General features: G+C 35.1%; 1 protein-coding gene across 4 annotated transcripts in view; it reads left to right on the top strand.

Moving 5' to 3' along the window:
* Positions 1–20,999, top strand: part of Nup98 (nucleoporin 98 and 96 precursor) — a 109,289-nt gene that overhangs the window by 54,758 nt on the left and 33,532 nt on the right. For all 4 annotated transcript variants that reach the window (XM_020169148.2, XM_020169145.2, XM_020169147.2 and 1 more), the window contains 9 exons: positions 2,360–2,476; positions 4,145–4,443; positions 6,655–6,768; positions 7,490–7,628; positions 12,712–12,889; positions 13,435–13,599; positions 16,593–16,775; positions 17,511–17,664; positions 20,517–20,946. In XM_020169148.2, coding sequence (XP_020024737.1) covers positions 2,360–2,476; positions 4,145–4,443; positions 6,655–6,768; positions 7,490–7,628; positions 12,712–12,889; positions 13,435–13,599; positions 16,593–16,775; positions 17,511–17,664; positions 20,517–20,946 — 1,779 coding nt within the window. The remainder of the gene's footprint in view (positions 1–2,359; positions 2,477–4,144; positions 4,444–6,654; positions 6,769–7,489; positions 7,629–12,711; positions 12,890–13,434; positions 13,600–16,592; positions 16,776–17,510; positions 17,665–20,516; positions 20,947–20,999) is intronic.

The raw sequence follows: 20,999 nt of genomic DNA, 5'->3' as shown, positions 1-20,999 counted from the left end.
CCTCTCAAATGCTGGGATTACAGCTTGTATTCCTTTATCCAGCCCAGTGTACTCTTTTATATTTAAAAAATAGAAGATACGGCAGAGAATAAAAATGATTTAATCATTCCCAGGAATAACCATGGTTAACATAAAAGTATGTTGGTAAATATGCTTCTAGTTTTACATGTATGTGTTTTTGAGAAATAAGTACTTTTGTTTTTTTGGAAAATTCAATAATTCAGTATGGTCAGGGGCTGGAGCTCTAGCTTGGTGATAGAGTACTTGCCTAGCATGACAAGGCTCCGGGTTTGGTCTCCCCAGTATTGCAAAAATATTAATACTAATTTTAAAAAGGTGAGGGTGGGAGGTGTGGATTAATAAAATACCAGATAATAAAGTTTTGATTGATTATAATGAAAATAAAATACAGAAAAAATTGTAGGAAAGTGTATATAACTGTTGCTAAGCATAGAAAAATCCGCTGAAATGATGCCCTAGAGTGATAATGTATGCATGAGAAAAGGTCTGAAGAAAATTACACACCAAACTGTTAACATCATTTAACATCAGGAGAAGTAATGTCAGGGCATTTCAATTTTGAGTTGTTTATTCTTCTAGATAAGTAGTTAGGCACTTTTATTTTTTTTGGTTAAAAAAATACTTTTCTAATGAGAAAAAAATGGATGGTTTTTTGTTTTCTTTTGATAAGCTTTAGAAAAAGGTAGATATTCATTGCCTACAACTCTATAAATGTTAAGTTAAAGCCACTGTATCTGCTGTGTCTCTTTCCAACACTCCCAGCACCTGGGGATTGAACCCAGGGTTTCACACTATGTGCTATGGCCCCAGCCCTTGCTCCTACTATTCTTAAAAATACAGTACGGTGCTTCTTTACAAAAAATGGAAAGTCCAATTTCACACATTTCTTAGTAAACAATTATTTTGATGGCAGAAACTATTATTCATGTGCATGTCCTAGCATTTTTTTATAGAGCAGTTAAAAAAACAACTTTGGGTATACTAATCCACCCCTCAGATTAGTAGCTCCTAGGGCAATTTTATCAAGTCTTTTTAGGATTTGCAAGTACGTTATAGAAATTGACCTAAGCTATGGGGCATTTTATTATTAATACCACATGTCCTCCTTGGGTCCACTTCTGTAGTGTTGCTGTCAAAAATTTTAATGTATCAAATGCATTTTACACTGTTGATATCTTCCTTTCTCCTTGACTGACTTATTTAATTAGCTTCCAGTAGTTTCTTCTTCCTTCCTCACTGGCCATTCCTTCTCCATGGCTCACTTTGTGATCACACTTTCTTTGTCCCTGCTCATTTCTGAAATACCTTGATTCAGTCTAATGACTTTTAAGTATCATCTATAGTTTGATTTTTCCCAATTTTTTTATCTCCATCCAGCCCAAATTGCTTTCCCAAACTCCAGTATTTTTTGTTTGATTGTTTGGGTGTTTTTTTTGTGGTAGTACTTGGGTTTGAACTCTGCTTGAGCCACACCTCTAGTCCATTTGAGAGAGGGGGCTCACGAACTATTTGCCTGGGTTAGCCATAAACATCTATTCATCTCTTCACCACAGTATTCTGTGCTCTGTGAAAGAATCCATCGTAAATCCTCACTGCCAAAATAGAGACATAAAGAGGAAGGAATTTTAAAGAAAGAAAACATTTATTATTATTATTATTATTATTATTATTATTATTATTATAAGTTCAGAAAGATAGTGGTTCCAGACTAACCCAGCCAAAAATTTGTGAGACCCCCCCATCTCAACCAATAGCTGGGCACAGTGGGGCACATCTGCCATCCCAAGATACACAGGAGGCTGAGATTCAGGGAATCCAGGTTCGTGGGCACCTGGGCAGAAAACTTCACGAGACCCAGCCCCTCAACAGAAAAAAGCTGGTCGTAGTGGCATTGCTCCTCTAATCCCAGTGATGGTGGGAAACATAAAATAGGATTTCAGTTTACCCCAAAAAGGGCAGGAGACATGGCTGAAGTAGTAGAATACCTGCCTAGCAAGTGCAAGTGCAAAGCCCTGAATTCACTTCCACATACCACATATATAATCAATGAGTGATGGGTGATAATTGTTCAAGGGGTTCACAGGAGAAAGAGGATTTTCAAGGGGATTTTTCCACTTTGATTTGAATATCTTTAGCTTTATTCTTCCAAACACTGTAGAACAATGTATTTGAGGGTTTATGTTCTGGTTCTAGGAAGAGTTTATAAGTGAAACTTGCTTCAGATAATTTTTAGGTTTACAGGAATGCCTTTCTGGGTATTTGTTTTTAAGATAATGTCTGTAATATAACTTTGTATCTTGACTTAATTCTTCTTTTTTCTGTTTGTCTCTGTATATAGGAAAAGCATTAAGAAGTTAGTTCTGAAGAACCTGAACAATAGCAATCTCTTTTCTCCTGTTAATCGTGATTCAGAAGATCTAGCTTCACCAGCTGAATATCCAGAAAATGGAGATAGGTAAACGAATTCTGTTTTGAGTTGTTTCTGTTAAAGAGACTCTCATTTTTTAAGAGATTTCTGAGCCTAGAATTTAATGAAAATTTATAAAGATTGGTGAATGTTTTATAGCTCAGGGGCACCTAGCTGTGGGTATATATTTTTATTTCTCGAGTACTTTGTTTTGTGGTACTGGGGCTTGAATTCAGGGCCTTGAGCTCGTTAGGCTAGCACTCTGCCACTGAAGCCATGCCTCCAGCCTCATGTGTACTTTAAATCTTAAAATAATAGTTGTTTTTGTTCAGTTACACAGAACTAGTTTGGTATCCATGTGTATTGTTTTCAAAACAATTAACATACATTCGACACATTTTGGCATACCCCTTTAACTTTCCCAAGTTAAGGGGTATTTTGTCTGTGGTGATTATTAAAGTACTACTCAGCCATTGTAACCAAACAAAATCAATAGAGTGTACAAAGGAGGAAGTGAATGTATATATAGCATTCCTTAAGTTTTTGGTATGTATTCTTTCACTTTAGTAAGTTGTTTACTTAGAAATAAGTTCTTAAGGATATATTTTGTAAAAATCATGCATGAATGGTATGGTATTCTGTAACTTGCTTATGTCTGTTATTGTCTAAATGTCTTTCCCTATCTGTATGAATATATCTGCCTCCTCATCTCTTTATTTCCCTTTAGTGGAATTGGAATTTAAACTTGGCTTCACACATCTCCAGTCCATTTAGCTCTGGTTATTTTGATGATGGGATCTCAAAAACTATTTGCCCAGTCTGACCATGAACCTCCATCCTCCCATTCTCACCCTCCCAAGTTACTAGGATTATAGACATGAGCCACCCATCATGCCCAGCTTGCCTCCTCATTTTTAATGGTTGCATAATCATTTCAGTGGATATAAGATAATTCAACCAATTCTCCATTAGTGTACATTTAGATTATTTAATATTCCTTTACTCAAAATAATGCCTCAGTAAAAATACCCTGTTTTCTGTTTGAATAAAATCTAATGCAATGTTTAAGAAAGTCTTTCCTAAGACCTAGGGATTGTAATACTGTAAGCATAAAATTTTGTGGTTTTTTTAATCTTGAAATTAACCATTAATTATTTTTTCCTACATAGTTGAGAACGCTTTTGTTTTAAATGAAAATTTGAGGTGCTCAGATATATTTGTTCATGGAAATAAAACAGTTAAATGCAGGTGATCTAGAGCTAAATTTCTGCACTAAAATCCCAAGTCTAGTACTCTCAGCTTTACAATATTTGGCAAGGTGTTTTTTTCTGTGCCTTAGTGTCCTATTTTATAAAATAGCATAATTACAACCTGTTTCAAAGGATTGCTACAAATATTAAATTTTTTTTTTTTTTTTCCAGAACTGGGGTTTGGTTTGAACTTAGGGCCTACACTTTGAGCCACTCCACCAGCCTTTGTTGTGATGGCTTTTATTCAAGATAGGGTCTCAAACTATTTGCCCAGGCTGGCTTTAAGCCATGATTCTCCTGATCTCTGCCTCTTGAGTAGCTGGGATTACAGGCATGAGCCACTGGTGCCCAGCTAAATTAACTTTTAATGCATGCAGTTATAAAGATACTTAGTAAAGGTTCACTACTGTCATTGTTATTAATGTTACAAGGCACTAATATATTTGTGTCTTTTATCCCTTCTCAGATTTAGTTTCCTGAGCAAACCTGTTGATGAAAACCATCAGCAATATGGAGAGGATGATTCTCTTGTGTCACGTTTCTACACTAACCCTATTGCTAAACCCATTCCTCAAACCCCAGAGAGTGTTGGAAATAAACACAATAATAGCAACAGTGTGGATGATACCATTGTTGCATTGAACATGCGTGTTGCTTTGCGAAATGGGCTAGAAGGAAGCAGTGAAGAAACCTCTTTCCATGATGAGTCACTGCAAGATGACCGAGAAGAAGCAGAAACTAATGCTTATCATATCCATCCAGCAGGTCAGATTCACATGCTTTTTATACCTTTGGAATAGTTAACAGTTGTCCTGGTGTAGTTTTAAAAAGCCTAAATTTCATAGCCAATGAGACTAACCCAATATTTTCCCTAACTTTGTAAATTCAGGTAGATTGCTTATTAGTTTTTAAATTAAAATAAGAATGATAAATATTTTCTACTGCATAGTTAGCCAGATTTGACAGTAATGATTGACATATATCAGGCATTTAAGTGGTAACTTGACACTTACATCCTCAGGTGTCCAACACCCCAAATAAGGTGACTTTGTTTTTACCCTGGAATGTTCCTATGTGACCCCATTCCCAAAAATCAAACAAAGTTCTCATTTTTGTCACAGAGTGTTCTTTTACCTAAATCTTGCATTTCATGTAAATGGAGCCATCCTATATATGCTCTTTTGTTTTTGTTTCAAGATGGGGATTTTACCATTTTGTCCAGATTGGTCTTGAGCTTCTGGACTCAAGTCATATTCCCACATCAGTTACGGGATTACAAGTGCATGCCACTACACCCAGCTATATGTTCTCTTCCCCTCAAGGCCCCCACTCTGCTGAGATAGTGGATGTCACCTCAGGGCCACATCCTCAGTCCTTTTGATTTTTTTTTTACTGTTTTTTTGAGGTGGGTTTTACATTTTTGTCCAGCACTGCCATCAGATCACAATCCTAAAACCTTTTCCTTCTGTTTAGCTAAATTACCACACCAAGCTTATTTTTGAGACAGGGTCTTGCTGACTTTCCTGGGCTGGCCTTGAACTATATTTCTCCTGTGTCCACCTTTGGAGTAGCTAAAAGTTCTTTTTTAATTCAATAAAATCTTTATGATTTTATCCATGATACATACATCACAGCTCATGTTTTTATTGCTATATATATTCCATTATATGGGGAAAATTACATAAAAATACAGCTTTCTTTTTTAATCCTTTTTTGTTAATGAACATTTAGATTGATTTACAGTCATTTTTGAAGTGTCTAAAATTTTTCTCTTTTGCTTTCCAAAATATATAATGGTGCCCTTAGGAAACAACTTTGTACTTTCACATTAAGATTTCCACATAACTATATTTGTGTTTGTTTATCTATATAGGTTTATTATGATATTACACCTTTTTTTTCAAATAGCCAGTCAATGCTGTTTTTGTTTTTGCTCTTTTCCCTATTTTCTCATTCACCTTGTTTGCTGCCGCTAAATGTAGAGTCCTCTTCCCGAGGGCACTTTTATCAAATGAATTCTAAACTCTGCCAGTAAAGAAGCAGGTATACAAGCACTGCAAGATGCTGGAGTTTAATCTGCTGTCAGTCTTAAAGACTTTTCTCACAGATAGCAAGTTAGCCTGATATCTAACTACAAATAGGACAAAACATAATTAGAACAAGCATATTATCTTTTCATCACATCTGGCTCTCACTTTTTAGTGTGTTCTGAAACTCTATTTTAGTATTTCTTTTCCTTGGGACACCAAAATGTCATTTAGGTAACTCTGAAATAAGTATTATTTTTTTAAACTAATACTTATTGCAGGTCTGTAAGTTTCCATTTATGTATGGGAGTTTGTCATAGATGATTTTTCATCTTGATTTTAGCTCTCCCTTTGGACATGTAAATTTGAAATGTGCAAGAGGATTATGAGGCAAGATGCTATAAAACAAAAACTACTGAGTGTGGAATTTTGTCTTAACCTGTATCACTAAATTACAGTGTAAGCCAAGGCAGATTTTCCCAGCCTGGGTTTGGTATTCTTGTGTGTAAAATAAAAAGAAAAGTAGGTGAAGAAAGATTTTCCTAAAGTGTGTTCTATGGAATATCTTTCATAGTTAGGATGTTAAGAGACTTCTGTGGTAAATTAAGTTACACCAAATTAAGTAGACATCATAGTTTAAATTTTCAGAATCTGTAATATGTCATTTGTATGTATGTTCCTCAGACTTACTTTGCTGTGTAGCCTCTTTTTTTAAAACAAACAAACAAACAAAGCCACACATGGTTCTCTTATAATTTTGGGTGATAGAAAACAAGTTTGGAAAAATCCTTTATTGCTATATATTCTCTTTTTATATGGTCATTTACTGAGTATTCCTGATAATTTCTAAAATTTTTTGAGTTTTAAAAAGAAAGAGTAGAATAAATATTACTTAGAATTGTTCTACCCAAGGATAATCACGATTAATATTTCCAATTTTTTTCGTCAGGCATTGTTCTCACTAAAGTTGGTTACTATACTATTCCATCTATGGATGACCTTGCTAAAATTACCAATGAAAAAGGAGAGTGCATTGTTTCTGACTTCACTATTGGTCGTAAAGGTGAGTGTGAGATTAGAAGTTAGTGTATACACCAGAAATTTGCACCCTGCTTTTGTAATTAAGGGAAGCTTTTCATAGCCGAACCTTTTGTTTTTCTTTTATGTTTGGGTCTCCCTTGGCAATGAATATAGTAGAAACTTTGATTAGCAGATAACAAAACAAAGTCTAGTACAATATAACATTTTTGGGGGCTTGGGAATACCTGTTTGAGGGGGCAACTGTGGGACTCATTGCCATTTTTTACAATTAAAGAAAAAATTGGAAATATCAAGTATTAGGTAAGAAAATTGAATAATTGACTGGATATTTAATACTCAGGTTCTACTTTGTATTATTAAATTATTACATTTGCAGATAACTGATTTTCTTGGAGGAAAAAATCTTATTTTGTTATATTATATTAAATGACTGAGGTATTTTAAAATACATGGCAGGCTAAGCACTAAGGTTTACTTACATAGTAGTATTGCAAATACTTGGGATGATATTTAAAGATGTTTTGAGGCAACCAGAAGTGTTGTAAAATTGCAGATGAAATGTATTTAATGCCACACTGTCTATTCCCTCTTTGCCATATTGTGGAGGAATGATCCATTCCAAGAATTATTGGATGATTTTAACTATTGACTAATATTTAAAAGTGTTCCTTCTAATTGTTTAATTGCTGTGTGTTTGCTCCTTCATACAGTATGACTTTTAAACTGTTTTCTCTGTCTTGTAGGCTATGGCTCAATCTATTTTGAAGGAGATGTGAATTTGACCAATTTAAACTTGGATGACATTGTGCATATCCGAAGGAAAGAAGTTATTGTTTACTTAGATGATAACCAAAAACCACCTGTGGGTGAAGGGCTAAATAGGTATGAATTTATTTACGTATCAAAAATAAATCAAGTAGCCAGACACCAGTAGCACCCAAATACTAAGAAGGCTAAGGCAGGAGGACTGTGAGTTCAAGGCCAGCCTGAGCTACATAGTGAGTTCTGTAGCAGGCTGATAGGATCTAGAAAGACCCTGTGCAAAAAATCAAAAACAACTACTTGGGAGATGGATGATCTAGTTGAAGACCAGCCCAGGCAAAAAATTAGCAAGGCCTCCATCTCAATAAATCCTGGGTGTGATGGCATACACCTGTCAGGTCATCCATGCAGGAAGCATAAGAGGATTGCAATCCAGGCTGGCCTGGGCATAAATATGTGGCCCTGTTCCAAAAATAGCTAAAATAGAAAAGCCTAGGGACAGAGCTCAAGTGCCTAGAAAATGAGAGGACCTGAATTCAACCCTCAAAACCACTAAGCAAAAGGATCGACTAAATCACAGTTTTTTTCTATATAAACATGAGTGAGTTTCTGCAACTTGTTTTCCTGATATGATGTAAAGTATAATTACCATTTTTCTACCGTTATTTAATAGTATAACAATATTTGGCCTTTTTTGTTAGTTTTAGGATTTGAACTCAGGCTTTGTACTTGCTAACCAGTGCTCTGCTGCTTGAGCTACAACTCACCCAAAAGTATAATAATAAAGAAATGATGCACTATTGACTATAAGACTCACATCTTTCCTCTAATACTATCAAGTCTGACTTCCAGTCTCAAAAATCTTTTCAATACTGTTCTTTGGGTTTTTGGGTTTTTTTTTTTTAACCTTGTTTCTGCTATTGCCATACTTAGCTCTCTGTTTTAGTGTTGTTCAGTCTAGTCTTTAATTAATCTTTTCAGGCAAATGAAAGGTTTATAGTTAAAATTATTTCTATTTGTAACTGACCAAGCCTGAATTATGGAAAAATAGACAAGTAAAAGTATAACAAGAGATTGAATCAATCAGTAATCACAAATCTCCCAAAAGCCATGTGCAAGTCACTCATGCCTGTAATCCTAGCTATTTGAGAGGTTGAGATTGGGAGGATCTCGGTTCAAGGCCAGCCTGGGTGAGATCGCCATCTCCAAAATATCCTGAGCAAAAATAGACTACAGTTTGGCTCAAATGGTAGAGTGTTTGCTTTGCAAGTGTGTAGCCTTGAGTTCAAATGATAGTACCATCAAAAAAAAAAAAAAAAAAGTCAGGACCAGATGGTGTCACTAATTAATTCTACCAAACATTTAAAGAAGGATTAATACCAGTTCTCCAGCTCTTCAAAAACATTGATGGGAACTCTTCCAGATTCATTCTATGGGATGATAATTTCCTGATTCTAAAGCCAGTCAGATACTACAAGGAAATAAAACTACAAACTATAAACCAATATATTTAGTGTTGTATTGATATAAAAATCATTGGCAAAAACACTAGCAAACAGTTTAATGGCATATTAAGAGAAGTATAGCTGGAAACTGGATATGGTGGCAGATCCCTTTAATCACAGAGCTTGGGAGACAGAGGCAAGAGAATGGAGAGTTCTAGACTAATCTAAATGGTCAGGCCCTGTTGGAATAAACAAAAGGGAATTACACACAATAATTTATAATAAATAAATATTATATAATGTATTATTAATAAATAATTTATTAAATCTTAATAAAATAAGATTTTGGAATGCAAGAGTGGTTCAACATAGGAAAATCATTCAGTGTAATGCACCATTTTAATAGAATAAAGGTACCATAACACATGATTATGTTAATAAATACAGAACAAGCATTTCACAAAATTAAACACCCTTTCATAATAAAAAGCATTCATTAAATTTGAGATAGAAGGAATCTACCATAATATAATAAAGGCCATATATTGGTTAGTTCCCTGCACTGGGAAAAAAAAAAAAAATGTATATGAAAAATCCACAATTTGTATCATAATGTTGAAATACTGAAAGCTTTCCCTTTAAGATAAAAGAGTCCTGCCTTTACCTCATAAACATAGTATTAGAAGTCCCACTCAGAGTAATTAGGCAAGAAAAAAATTTAATAAACAGCATATAATTTTGAAGGAAGTAAATTCTCTGTTCTCCAGTGACATGATTTTATATAGAAAGAACCCTAAAACCTTCACACAAAAAACTGTTAGTATGTATAAATAAATTGGGCATTGTTAGAGGGTATAAAATCACCATGTAAAAATCAGTTATCTTTCTGCACACTAGCAATTAACAATCTGAAAAGAAAAACCAAGAAAGCAAATGCATTTATAATAGCATCAGAAAGAATAAAATAACACGAATAACAACCAAGGACATGAAAAACTTACATACTGAGAACTATAGAACATTACTAAAGGAAGTTAAAGAAGACACAGATAACTGAAAGACATACCATATTTGTGGGTTGGATGGTTTGATATCTTTAAAATGTCAATATAGTTGTCCTTTGGTATCCGTGGGAGACTGGTTCCAGTATCCCGTCCCCTATAGATACCAAAATCTATGGATGTTCACATTCCTTACATAACATAGCATGCCATTTTCAAATACCTATGCATAGATACTGTAAGTCATTTCCGGCTTATAATGCCTATTATTCGATAAATGTTCTACAAATAGTTTTTATATTGTATTATTTAGGGAATAGTAGCAAGAAAAATAGTCTTCAGTTTTTCACTAAGATACAATTGGGGCACTGGTGGAGTGACTCAAATGGTAGAGCACCTGCCTACGAGCATGAACCCTTGAGTTAAAGCCCTAGTTCTGCTAAATAAAATAAAGTAAAATGTAGTCCATCTCTGAGATACAGTTGGGGTTTTTTCCCCTGAATATTTCTGGTCTGTGACTGATGGAATTCATGGATACACAACCCTCATACTGGACACCAACTATGTATTCAAAAGAATTTAAAGCTGGATCTTAAAAGGTTTTTGTACACCCATGTTCATGGCAGCACTATTCATAATAGTCAAGAATTGAAAACAGCATTGTAAGAACCTTTGTAAACGCTGCTATGTACCCCCACCCAGCACAATGAAGAGAAAAAAAGAATTGAAAACATACGCATTTAATAAAATACTCCGCCTTTAAAAAGAAAGGAATTGGTCCATGCATGGTGGCTCAGTTCTTTAATCCCAGCTATTCTGGAGGCAGAGATCAAGAGGATTGTGATTAGAGGTCAGCCTAGGCAAAAGACATTCTAAAAACATGTCTTAACCAATAGCTGGATATGGTGACATATACCTCTCATCCCAGCTATGCTCTGAAGCACAAATAAGATCACGGTCCAGACTAGCCCTGACATAAAGTGAAACCCTATCTCAAAATTAATCAAATAGTGGTTCCAAGGAACTGGGGGAAGGAAAATGAGTTGTTTAATGATATATTATTTTCTGTTTTCAGTAATACAATCTATAGAGTGGGTGAGGTATAAAAAAAGGAAGTTTGTTTTGGTTTACTGTTCTAGAGGTGCAAAGGTCAAGATTGAGCAGCCAGTCTTGCTGATGGTTGGTTTGTTGTCTTAGTCCAGGTAGTGTAGGGTATCACATGGCAAGAGATAGGGAGGGCAGGTATATGTGTGTCTCACTACTCTCTCTGGCTCTTATAAAGCCACCAGGATTCAGTCATGGGGGCTCCACCCTAATGACCTTATCTAATCCTAATCATTTTCCAAAATGCTTTCCTCAGACATGGATTAGCTAATAGCTCACCACTGGAATTAAATTCAGGACATGTAAACTTGGGGGATACTCTAAATCATAGCATTAGAGTTTCAGTTTTACAAGATGAAGAAGTGAAAACTACCATCATAGATTATTTTCATTTGGAAAAGAAAAACAAATAAAAGAGGGAAGTGTTTAAAAATAACAGTAAAAATAATCTGTAGAGTAATGATTCAAACAAGATGACAGTTTTTTAATTGTCAAAAATACGAATGTACATAACACTGCTGAAATGTACAGTTAGAATTCCTTAAGATGATAAATTTCAGGTTAGGTCTTATATACCGCAATAAAAAGTAATAATTAAGAAATAGCTACATAATCACATTCTACTTTGTATCCAGGATGTAAGGCTTACAAAATGAATAGGACATTGCTTGAACTTGTATTAATAGAAGTGATAGATGGTGACTCTTCACACATTTTCTCTTTTTTTGGTGGTGCTGGAGTTTGAACTCAGGGCTTCAAGCTTGCCTCACTAGTGGTCTTAACATTTGAACCACACCCCCAGCTCTTTTTGCTCTGGTTATTTTGGAGATAGCATCTGGCTTTTTGCCTAGGCTGGCCTGACCAATCTCCTATTTCATGCTTTTCACTGTACTTGGATGACAGGCATGTACCACCGCACTCAGCTTTTTTTCATTTAGACGGGGTTTTGGGAATTTTTTTTTCTTTTTGCCCTGGCTGTTCTGGAACCTTGGTCCTCCTAATTTCAGCCTCGGGTGGCTGAGATAAAGGCATGACTCACCGTGCACAGCTGTTCGTTAAGATGGGCTCTCTCAAACTTTTTGGCCCATGTTGGCCTCGAGAGTCTCACTGTCCCAAGTAGCTAGGATTACAGGCATGAGCCACCAGTGGCTGGCTCCAAAAATCAATACCGTGATGTTCCTGATACAAGCATTTGTTATTAGTAATTTCTGGGTACTGTTTTTGTCTTGTAGTGTTGAGGATCAAACTCAGGGCCTTATTCATGCTAAGGTATACACTATACCACCAAGCTATGACCCCAGCCCAGTAGCTGTTAACTTCCATTGTTGTTAGGAACAGTAGTACTTTCAGGGCCTATACTAATACAGTCTTAACACACAGATTGTGACCTAAATAACTTAGTTATTTATACATTAAATGCTGCTCAAATTAGATTGTAAATAATTTATATACCATGATAGCTTAAAGTAAACTGAGTTAGTTGATGTGGGAGTGATTCCTTGTTCTTAACCTTAACTACTGTGAGAACAGTATCAAACACCTATAGAACAATTCCAAGGTAACAGCTACCTTTATTTTTGATTTATTTAGGTGTTAGTTGGCTTTCTGTTTTTAGTTGTGAAATATTTATACTGTTTTGGTTATACTTTCTAGGAAAGCTGAAGTTACATTGGATGGAGTTTGGCCAACAGATAAAACATCCCGTTGTTTAATCAAGAGCCCTGATCGGCTTGCTGATATCAACTATGAGGGAAGATTGGAAGCAGTTTCAAGGAAACAGGGAGCTCAATTCAAGGAGTATAGGCCTGAAACTGGTTCTTGGGTATTTAAGGTATAGTCATATAGCTCAGTATTCTGACTTAAAAACTATTAGAGTCACAAAATGTTTGTGATTCATCAGGCATGTTTGTCTCTTGGTAGATCAGATCTTCCTAAATAATTTTCATTTTTAAACATTTTGGGGAATGGAGATACTGACTTTTTGCTCACTTTGATAATTTTACCCAGTGATTTATTCCTCTTCTAGGGTAGGTTGGTTAATTTAACTACTGAAGGCTCTTACATAGCTAGAGAAGAATTAAATGACATATGTAACAACTCTTAGATTTATTTTCCTATAATAATGATTGCATTTTAAATGACATTTTAATGTATATTATATAATCCATACTCATTATATAAGCAACTAGTATATGCACCAAACATCATCTAAATCTTAGAAAAATAGCAAACTATGCTAGGTGATGTTCCATTTTGCTTTAAATATTTTATTTCCTTTCTTTGTTTTGTAAGGTAATGCTGCAATGGCAGATATTGTGAAAACTTATAAATAGAGCACTGTTAATGTTGTCTTTGTTGGGTTCTTTTCTTCATTAGGTCTCCCATTTTTCTAAATATGGCCTTCAAGATTCTGATGAAGAAGAGGAGGAACGTCCATCTAAAAGTAGTTCAAAGAAGTTAAAGACTGCCCCTTTGCCTCCTGAAGGACAGACTACCCCTTTCCAGATGGCTCTCAATGGCAAACCAGCACCTCCACCTCAGGTAGAGAAAGGACAGTGAATTTGAATGGAATCCATGATACAGAAGTTCAGAGCAAGTCATTCTGCTATTACAAAGCTATTTTATGACCTCTGGAACTTACTTTGAAGAGTACAAATGTATTGGCAATCGCATTGAGAAGTACAAGGGAGGGCATGAGGTGTGCAGGCATCTGTTTTTTACATTAGAGAACTAAAAAATTCTCTTCCTATTTGGATCATTCTACAGATTGTTATTCTCAAACACTTCCCTTTCTTATTTGGACTTGTAATTCTCTGATCAGTAATCCATTTAAGATAGCTTTTTATTTGTGTGGGTTGATGCAAAGTAAATCCTACCTTTATTGATTAACTGATGTGTAGTTTAATCTTGTTCTTTACCTCATGGTTTCTCAAAAGCTAAAATTAGCTTTTGGCAAGAGTTTTTAACTCCACTTTCTCAGATTGTTTGCTTATACTTCAGGTAAACTCTTGATATTATTTGTATTTTAATAATCTTTATGAAAATTGGTAATTTTAGAATGCAAATGAATTACTTAGCTTGGAGAGAAGCAGAGCTGCATTATTCATTGCAATTATTTGTATCATAGTCTTTTTCAGTATTGTTAAGCCAAAATAAACCTTTGTCCTTATAGGGAAAGGTTTGTAATTTATATATTAGGTTTCTTTGAATGCCAACTCATAAAAAGATTTACTATAATTTGGATGTTGTTCATATTCAGCCAAGTTATAAAAATATTTTTTTCTTGTCACACTCTCTCAAAGAATTCTTGATATGGGACTTCTTTATAAGGCACATCCTACCTCTCATCTGTTAAAAGCAGGACCTTTGGAATTTCCCATGCTACGATTCTTATGGCTGCTGATATGTGTGATTTTTATGATTTATTAAATAATTTCTTGGGAGGCATTTTCTGGAGAATGTTATGTATGTCCACATTTGTTCGTACAGGTTGAAGGGGGAGGGCATACTAAAAGCGGGAAACTGAAACTGTTGACTTAACTTTATAATCTTTATAGTATTTAGAATAACCTTAGAAAATCTCTACTTAAGAAATGAATAAATGAAAATTAAATTAAACTAAAATAAATAAATAAATTCACAGACATGTTACACTGAAAAAAAAATGCTGTAAATGAACTTGGTTTTTATTTATCCATGTTCATTTTGTCCTAGTTGTATACTTTATTCATTCTTATTTTCCTTCTAAAGTTTTTTCCTTTTTATCATACGTTATGTATATTTCTTAGGGAAGGAGTGAGACTTCTTTTTCTGCTTATTAACTGCTTTGGTTGAGGAAGCTGATGGTTTTTGTCCTTTTTTTGGACAGAGAACAGAAATGAGAGAGATGGATAGAGATGTTCAGATATCTGAGGTTTAGGTTTTGTTTTTGTGCCTTACTTATGAAGATCTTCTACTTTTTTTGTTAGATAGTAATGGGGGACTCCAGAGAATTCCTCCTTCATATTGCCCACTTACATATGTGAGGTGGTTGGGAAATGCCAGTGATTACTAACACCCGAAACACTGCATTTTACTTGGCATGTGGTTGAGCTCCTTGATACTGTTTTTCTTTCTTTTTTGTGGTACAGGGGTTTAAATTCAGGACTTTGCACTTGCTTGGTAGGTGCTTTATCATTTGAGCCACACACCCATCCCTTTTTGCTTTAGTCTTTTTTTGTTCTTCTATCGAGTCCTGTGTTTATGCTTGCACAAGACTATTTACGAAGTCCACTGTAAGACTATTTCTTTTTTTTTCCTCCTGTACATAACCTCAGGCCTTGAGGTTTTCCTAACAAAAAAATAAGGATGGAGAAAGAAGATTCTTTCTTTAGCTGTTTAGGAAAGTTTGCATTTTTTAATGGTCACATGTATTCTGCTGCCTTTTATACAGTATTCTCAATTCCATCTTGCCAGTTAATATGTAAGCCTTGATTTTACTCCTAAAAAAGCAAGTATATCTAAGCAACTAGAAAACATAAAGGTAACTAAGTTTTCATATGATCTTTCCTATACCTTTTCAGTTAGAGAAAATGTTAACAGATAATAAACCAACCATAGTTACTGATAATTAATGCTATTACAGAAATGTTCTGTATTTAGAACATTAGTTTCAAACTGCCAGTCTGAGTTTCAAATTTCTAACTGGCTATATCATACCTTGATGAGCTTCAGGTAGATTCCTTTGATCGCCACAATTTTGATTCTATAGATGTGGCACGGGACTCAGCCTTTTTAAATTTTATATATATATATATATATTTTTTTGTTGTTGTTGTTGTTGTTGTTGTTGTTATTGTTTTCTCCTGAAGGGACTGAGATGTCCAGCTGGGTTTTGAAACTGTTGAAAGGACTGAGACCTTTAGCACTCACCTAGAGATATATGTAGCTTTTTACCCCAGCTTTGTAACTAAACTAACGTGTTCAATATCACCAAGGCATGCTTAATTAGCTTATTCAAAAACATTATTCTGTCAGTAAATTCATTCGTATAAGTTAAAAAATATAAAGGAAAAAAGTGATTAAGATTTAGAAGAAAATATTTCATTTTGTGTATGCTGTGACTTGAAATAAAGGGGAAGCTATCTACAGTGATCCAATGAATCAATACATGTTTTAGACATTTTATATTTTATATGTTTTGTGTATATCGTATGTGTATGTGGTGTATATTTATAGCCACAAGCTTGTTTGTTTTCATATTTATATTTCATATTTATAGCCACAAGCTGGAGATCACCATTTGCTTCAGTACAGGTATTGGCTTTGGTCTCAGACCTTAATAATACTACAACAGGAAGATTCCATGAATCCTGATTCATGCGGGTAGGGGAATGATTAATGTTAAATCTTCCAGCATATCTCTTTCCTCACCCCATGAAAGAACAGGAGGAATCTAATACTGCTATATCATTTTCTGAATAAAGCAAATCTGATCTAGAAGCTCTATTTGGTGTAATTTAATGTTACTTCCCTGATCTTTCTGCTGTCAACAGAGCCAGAGCCCAGAGGTGGAGCAGTTAGGGAGGGTTGTGGAACTGGACAGTGACATGGTAGATATCACCCAGGAGCCAATTTTGGATTCTGTATTAGAAGAGAGCATGCCTGAGGATCAGGAACCTGTGTCTGCTTCAACACACATTGCATCTTCATTGGGAATTAATCCACATGTCTTACAGGTGATATTCTAATCCACTTTTAATTATGACAAAAAGCCAAATATTTTATCTCTTGCACAACATTACTCCTTTTTTTATTATTATTCATTTAAAACCATTGAGTATTCAATATAATGAAAAAGAAATATGGCTACCATTTGGACCTCATTTTCCCATTCAGGGAAGGAAACCTATATTGAGAATCAGAAGTTAGGACTTCTGGTTTTAACTGAATTCAATTCAGAAGACCTGTTTTCTAATCCACGTTTTGTAACTATTCTGTGATTTAAAGCAAGTCATTTAACAACTGTGAGCACTGATTTTTCTCTATATTACTTTGGCTGTTTCATAGGGTGGCTTTGAAGTTCTTTTAAGGTTTTCCACAAAACTTAAAAAGACCTGGTAGACATGGGTTTCTTTAAGATGTTATTTCTGCTTTCTCTGGCCCATGGTATGTTTGACATTAAAATCTTTTTTTTTTTCTTTTTTTTTTTTTAAGCAAACATGAATAACTCTTGTGTCTAGAATCTGGTGACACACTCCCAATACAAAGAAGGGGAGAATTGTATGACTTCTGCCCTTGACAGACATACAGTATAATTGTCATACAAATACTATACCAACTGAACATGAGCTTGAGAAGAGGGTTTTTTTGTTTTTTTTTTTTTGTTTTGTTTTTTTAGTATAAACTGTATTTTTCTTTATGGCCTTTCATTTCTAGGGAATACATTCATTCTATAGATATTGCCTTTTTAGATCATGAAAGCATCATTACTTGCTGATGAAGAAGATGGAGATGCCACGGATCAACACATTAGTCACCTTCCTTCCAAAGGAGATATTTCTCAAGAAATCTGTTCTCCCAGACTCCCCATTTCAACATCCCATTCATCAAAATCCCGCTCAATAGGTACCGTATAAAAGTCCTGGTTTTCACATAACTTCTTCTAAGGTGAATGAACTTATCTAGCAAATATCTGATAACAGCCATACATAAGAACATAAGAATGCTGAAGGAGTTTGGCAGTGATGACTCACACCTTTAATCTTAGCTATTTGAGAGGCTGAAATCAGGAGGATTGTGGTTCAAGGCCAACCCAGGCAAATAATTCTCGAGGATCCCATCTCCAAAATAATCAGAGCAAAAATTGACTGGGGGTGTGCCTCAAGACATAGAGTATCTGCTTTGCAAGCATGAAGCCCTGAGTTCAAACCTGAAGCTCAACAAAAAAACACAACTAAAAAAAAAAAATGCCAAAGGAAATTGTACTGTTATAAAAATACCTGTTGGGACCCTATCTCAAAAAACCAAAACAAACAAAAAAGCCTACTAGAAGTACCCAATTTTTCCATTTTTATTAGGATGTGTTTGTTGTATGGGGGGATTCATTGTGACAATTTTAAATAACCTTACATTATACATTGGTTACATCACCCCTGCCACACCCTCTCCCCTGCAAATCCCTCGCCGCCCCATTTAAAGCAATTGTAAGAGATTTCATCATTCTATTTTGTATATGTATATGAAGTGCATCAACCATATTCCTTTATCTTCATCTCCTCCATTCAGCCTCCCACCTCCCACAAGTACTCTACACACACACACACACACACACACACACACACACACACACACACACACACACACACACACACACACAGACACACACACAGTACCTATTTTACAGTCCTGTCTTTCATTTATAATTCCACTGTCAATGGAAGTCAGTGTTCAAAAGGGTTTCTCAGTATATGCCAGCTATGAATATACTTTACTTTGATTAGTTCAACCCCCTCTTGTTACTCTCCCTTACCCCTTCCCTCCTACCCCATTATTCAGCAGCTTTCAGTACATATCATTATATATATCTTCTATCTGCACAGATGTAATGTATTTTGATTTTGTTGACTCTTACCATTCTCTTTCCTTTCCCTCCTCCCCTGATTTCCATAGAGTAATTCCATTATTATAAACATGTTCTACATATAAGTTTGTATATGACCATGTTTGTTTTTGTGTATGTTTATCTTTTGGATCTATCTTCCACATATGAGAAAACATGTGATCTTTGTCTTTCTGAACCTGGCTTATTTTACTTAAAATGATGTCTGCCAGTTGCATCCATTCACTTCAAACCACGTGATGTCGTTCTTACTTATGGCTGAATAAAATTCCAGTTGTAGACATCTTAGTTATTTCCATAGCTTGGCTAATGTGAACAGTGCTGTAATAAACATCAGTGTGATAGCGTCTCTATTGTATCCTGACTTATATTCCTTCAGGTATATGCCCAAGAGTGGTAGAATTAACCAATTTTTTAAGAACATAATTACTTCTACTGGTACAGATGTAGAAGTTGTTTGGAGAAAAGAAAGCATTTGTGCTTTGTTTTAGGGTCAGTTTTTATCTGCCTTTGTATGGGGGTTAGGTAGTAAGCTCTAATTTCCTTTATTTACTTATTTATTCATTCATTCATTTATTAATTTATTATAGTGCTAGGGATGGAACCAAGGGCCTCATACATGCTAGGTAAACATTCTATCACTTAATTACATGCCCAGCTCTAATTTCCTAATTTTTATCACATTACCGAGGATTCAGCAAGCTATCCTATACTGTACTCTTTTTTGTGTGTGTTGTCCAGACACTTAATTTTACTGCTTTCTAAGGATATTCAATTTCTGTTTTTCCCTAAAACACCCCAAGTTCCTATGTAGATGATTATATATTTAATTTTAAAGCTTTCCCTTTTCTGTTCTAGTGGAAAAAGAGTATTGATGTCAGTGAGGGACTTAAGCAGATGTAATTTTTAAAATATTTTGAAAGCCAAAGAACTACCAGTAAAATATTTGTAAGCAGTAGTAAACTAAACGCTTAGTTTTAAAATTTTTTGTATTTCTTCATTATAAACTTTATTTAAAAAAAAAATGGAGCATCACTCAAATGTTCTTAAGACTTTTTCCATAATGGAAAATCTCATACTTCAATAATTCTAATTACATGCTTTAAAAGAAGAAACATAATTTGAATATAGGCAGTAGTAATAAAAATTATTCTCTAGAAAGGTACATATGCAGTCATAAGATGCCTCGGTGTGTTTTTGGTCCTTAAATCTAGTATTGAGCATTAGAGAGTAGGAACTTGAATTTTGATCATTCTGAGTTTTTTAATAAGTATTAAAAGGGTCGCATGTGGTATTTTGATAAGGACCTAAGTGTTGATGCCAAGCTTATCTGGGCTTATCTCTTGGTCCTTCCACTTAGTACCTTTGTGGATTTGGTCAACTCACTTACCTGAGTCCAGTTTTCTCTCTTAAAATGGGAGTGATGGGCTGGAGGCATGGCTGAAGCTGTAGAGCACCTGCTTCACAATCTCAAAGACCTGAGTTCAAACCTCAGTACTGCTAAAACAAAATTAAAAAACAAAATGGGAGTAATAATCATTTTTATTGCTCAAAGTTACTGAAAAGTGAAATGTATACAAATGGCTTATGTAGCATGCTGCAGGTATGTGCTAGAAAAGTTTTCAAAAGTATCAGTAGTAGTGCTTGTTGTTAGTATTGTTATTTATATCATCATTTGAATTTTTGCCTTGATTATCTGATTGAAAGGGTAATATCTGAGAAAACTGTCCTCAGCTGATTCTGATCATTCATACCTAATTTAATCAGTTTGATAAAATACTGATTTCAGCTTTACTGGTTTATGTTGTTCAAGAAACAATACAGTATGTTAAGAACCTTTCCTTTCCCCTCATTTCAGTTGGTGGGTTACTACAATCAAAATTTACAAGTGGAGCTTTTCTTTCACCAAGTGCCTCTGTGCAAGAATGTCGAACTCCCAGAGCATCATCCTTAATGAATATCTCATCCACATCTCCTTGGACTGTCCCTCCACTCCTGACCACTGTATTTACAGTGCCCAGCCCATCTCCTGAGGTTCAGCTGAAAACAGTGGGCACGCGTAGGCAACCAGGCCTAGTCCCTCTTGAAAAGTCTGTCACATATGGCAAGGGGAAACTTTTGATGGACATGGCCCTGTTCATGGGACGTTCATTTCGGGTTGGTTGGGGCCCCAACTGGACTCTTGCTAATACCGGAGAACAGCTGAATGGCTCTCATGAACTGGAAAACCATCAGATTGCTGATTCGATGGAATATGGATTCCTGCCCAATCCAGTAGCTATTAAATTGTGAGTTATGTTTCTTGATGCTTTTTTATAAAGGAAACATGGTAATTGAGGAA

This window comes from Castor canadensis, chromosome 1 (genome assembly GCF_047511655.1).
Source record: "Castor canadensis chromosome 1, mCasCan1.hap1v2, whole genome shotgun sequence".
In the NCBI taxonomy this organism is placed as follows: domain Eukaryota; kingdom Metazoa; phylum Chordata; class Mammalia; order Rodentia; family Castoridae; genus Castor; species Castor canadensis.
The sequence above is the reverse complement of the archived record's forward strand: the minus strand, read 5'-3'. Positions and strand labels throughout refer to the sequence as shown.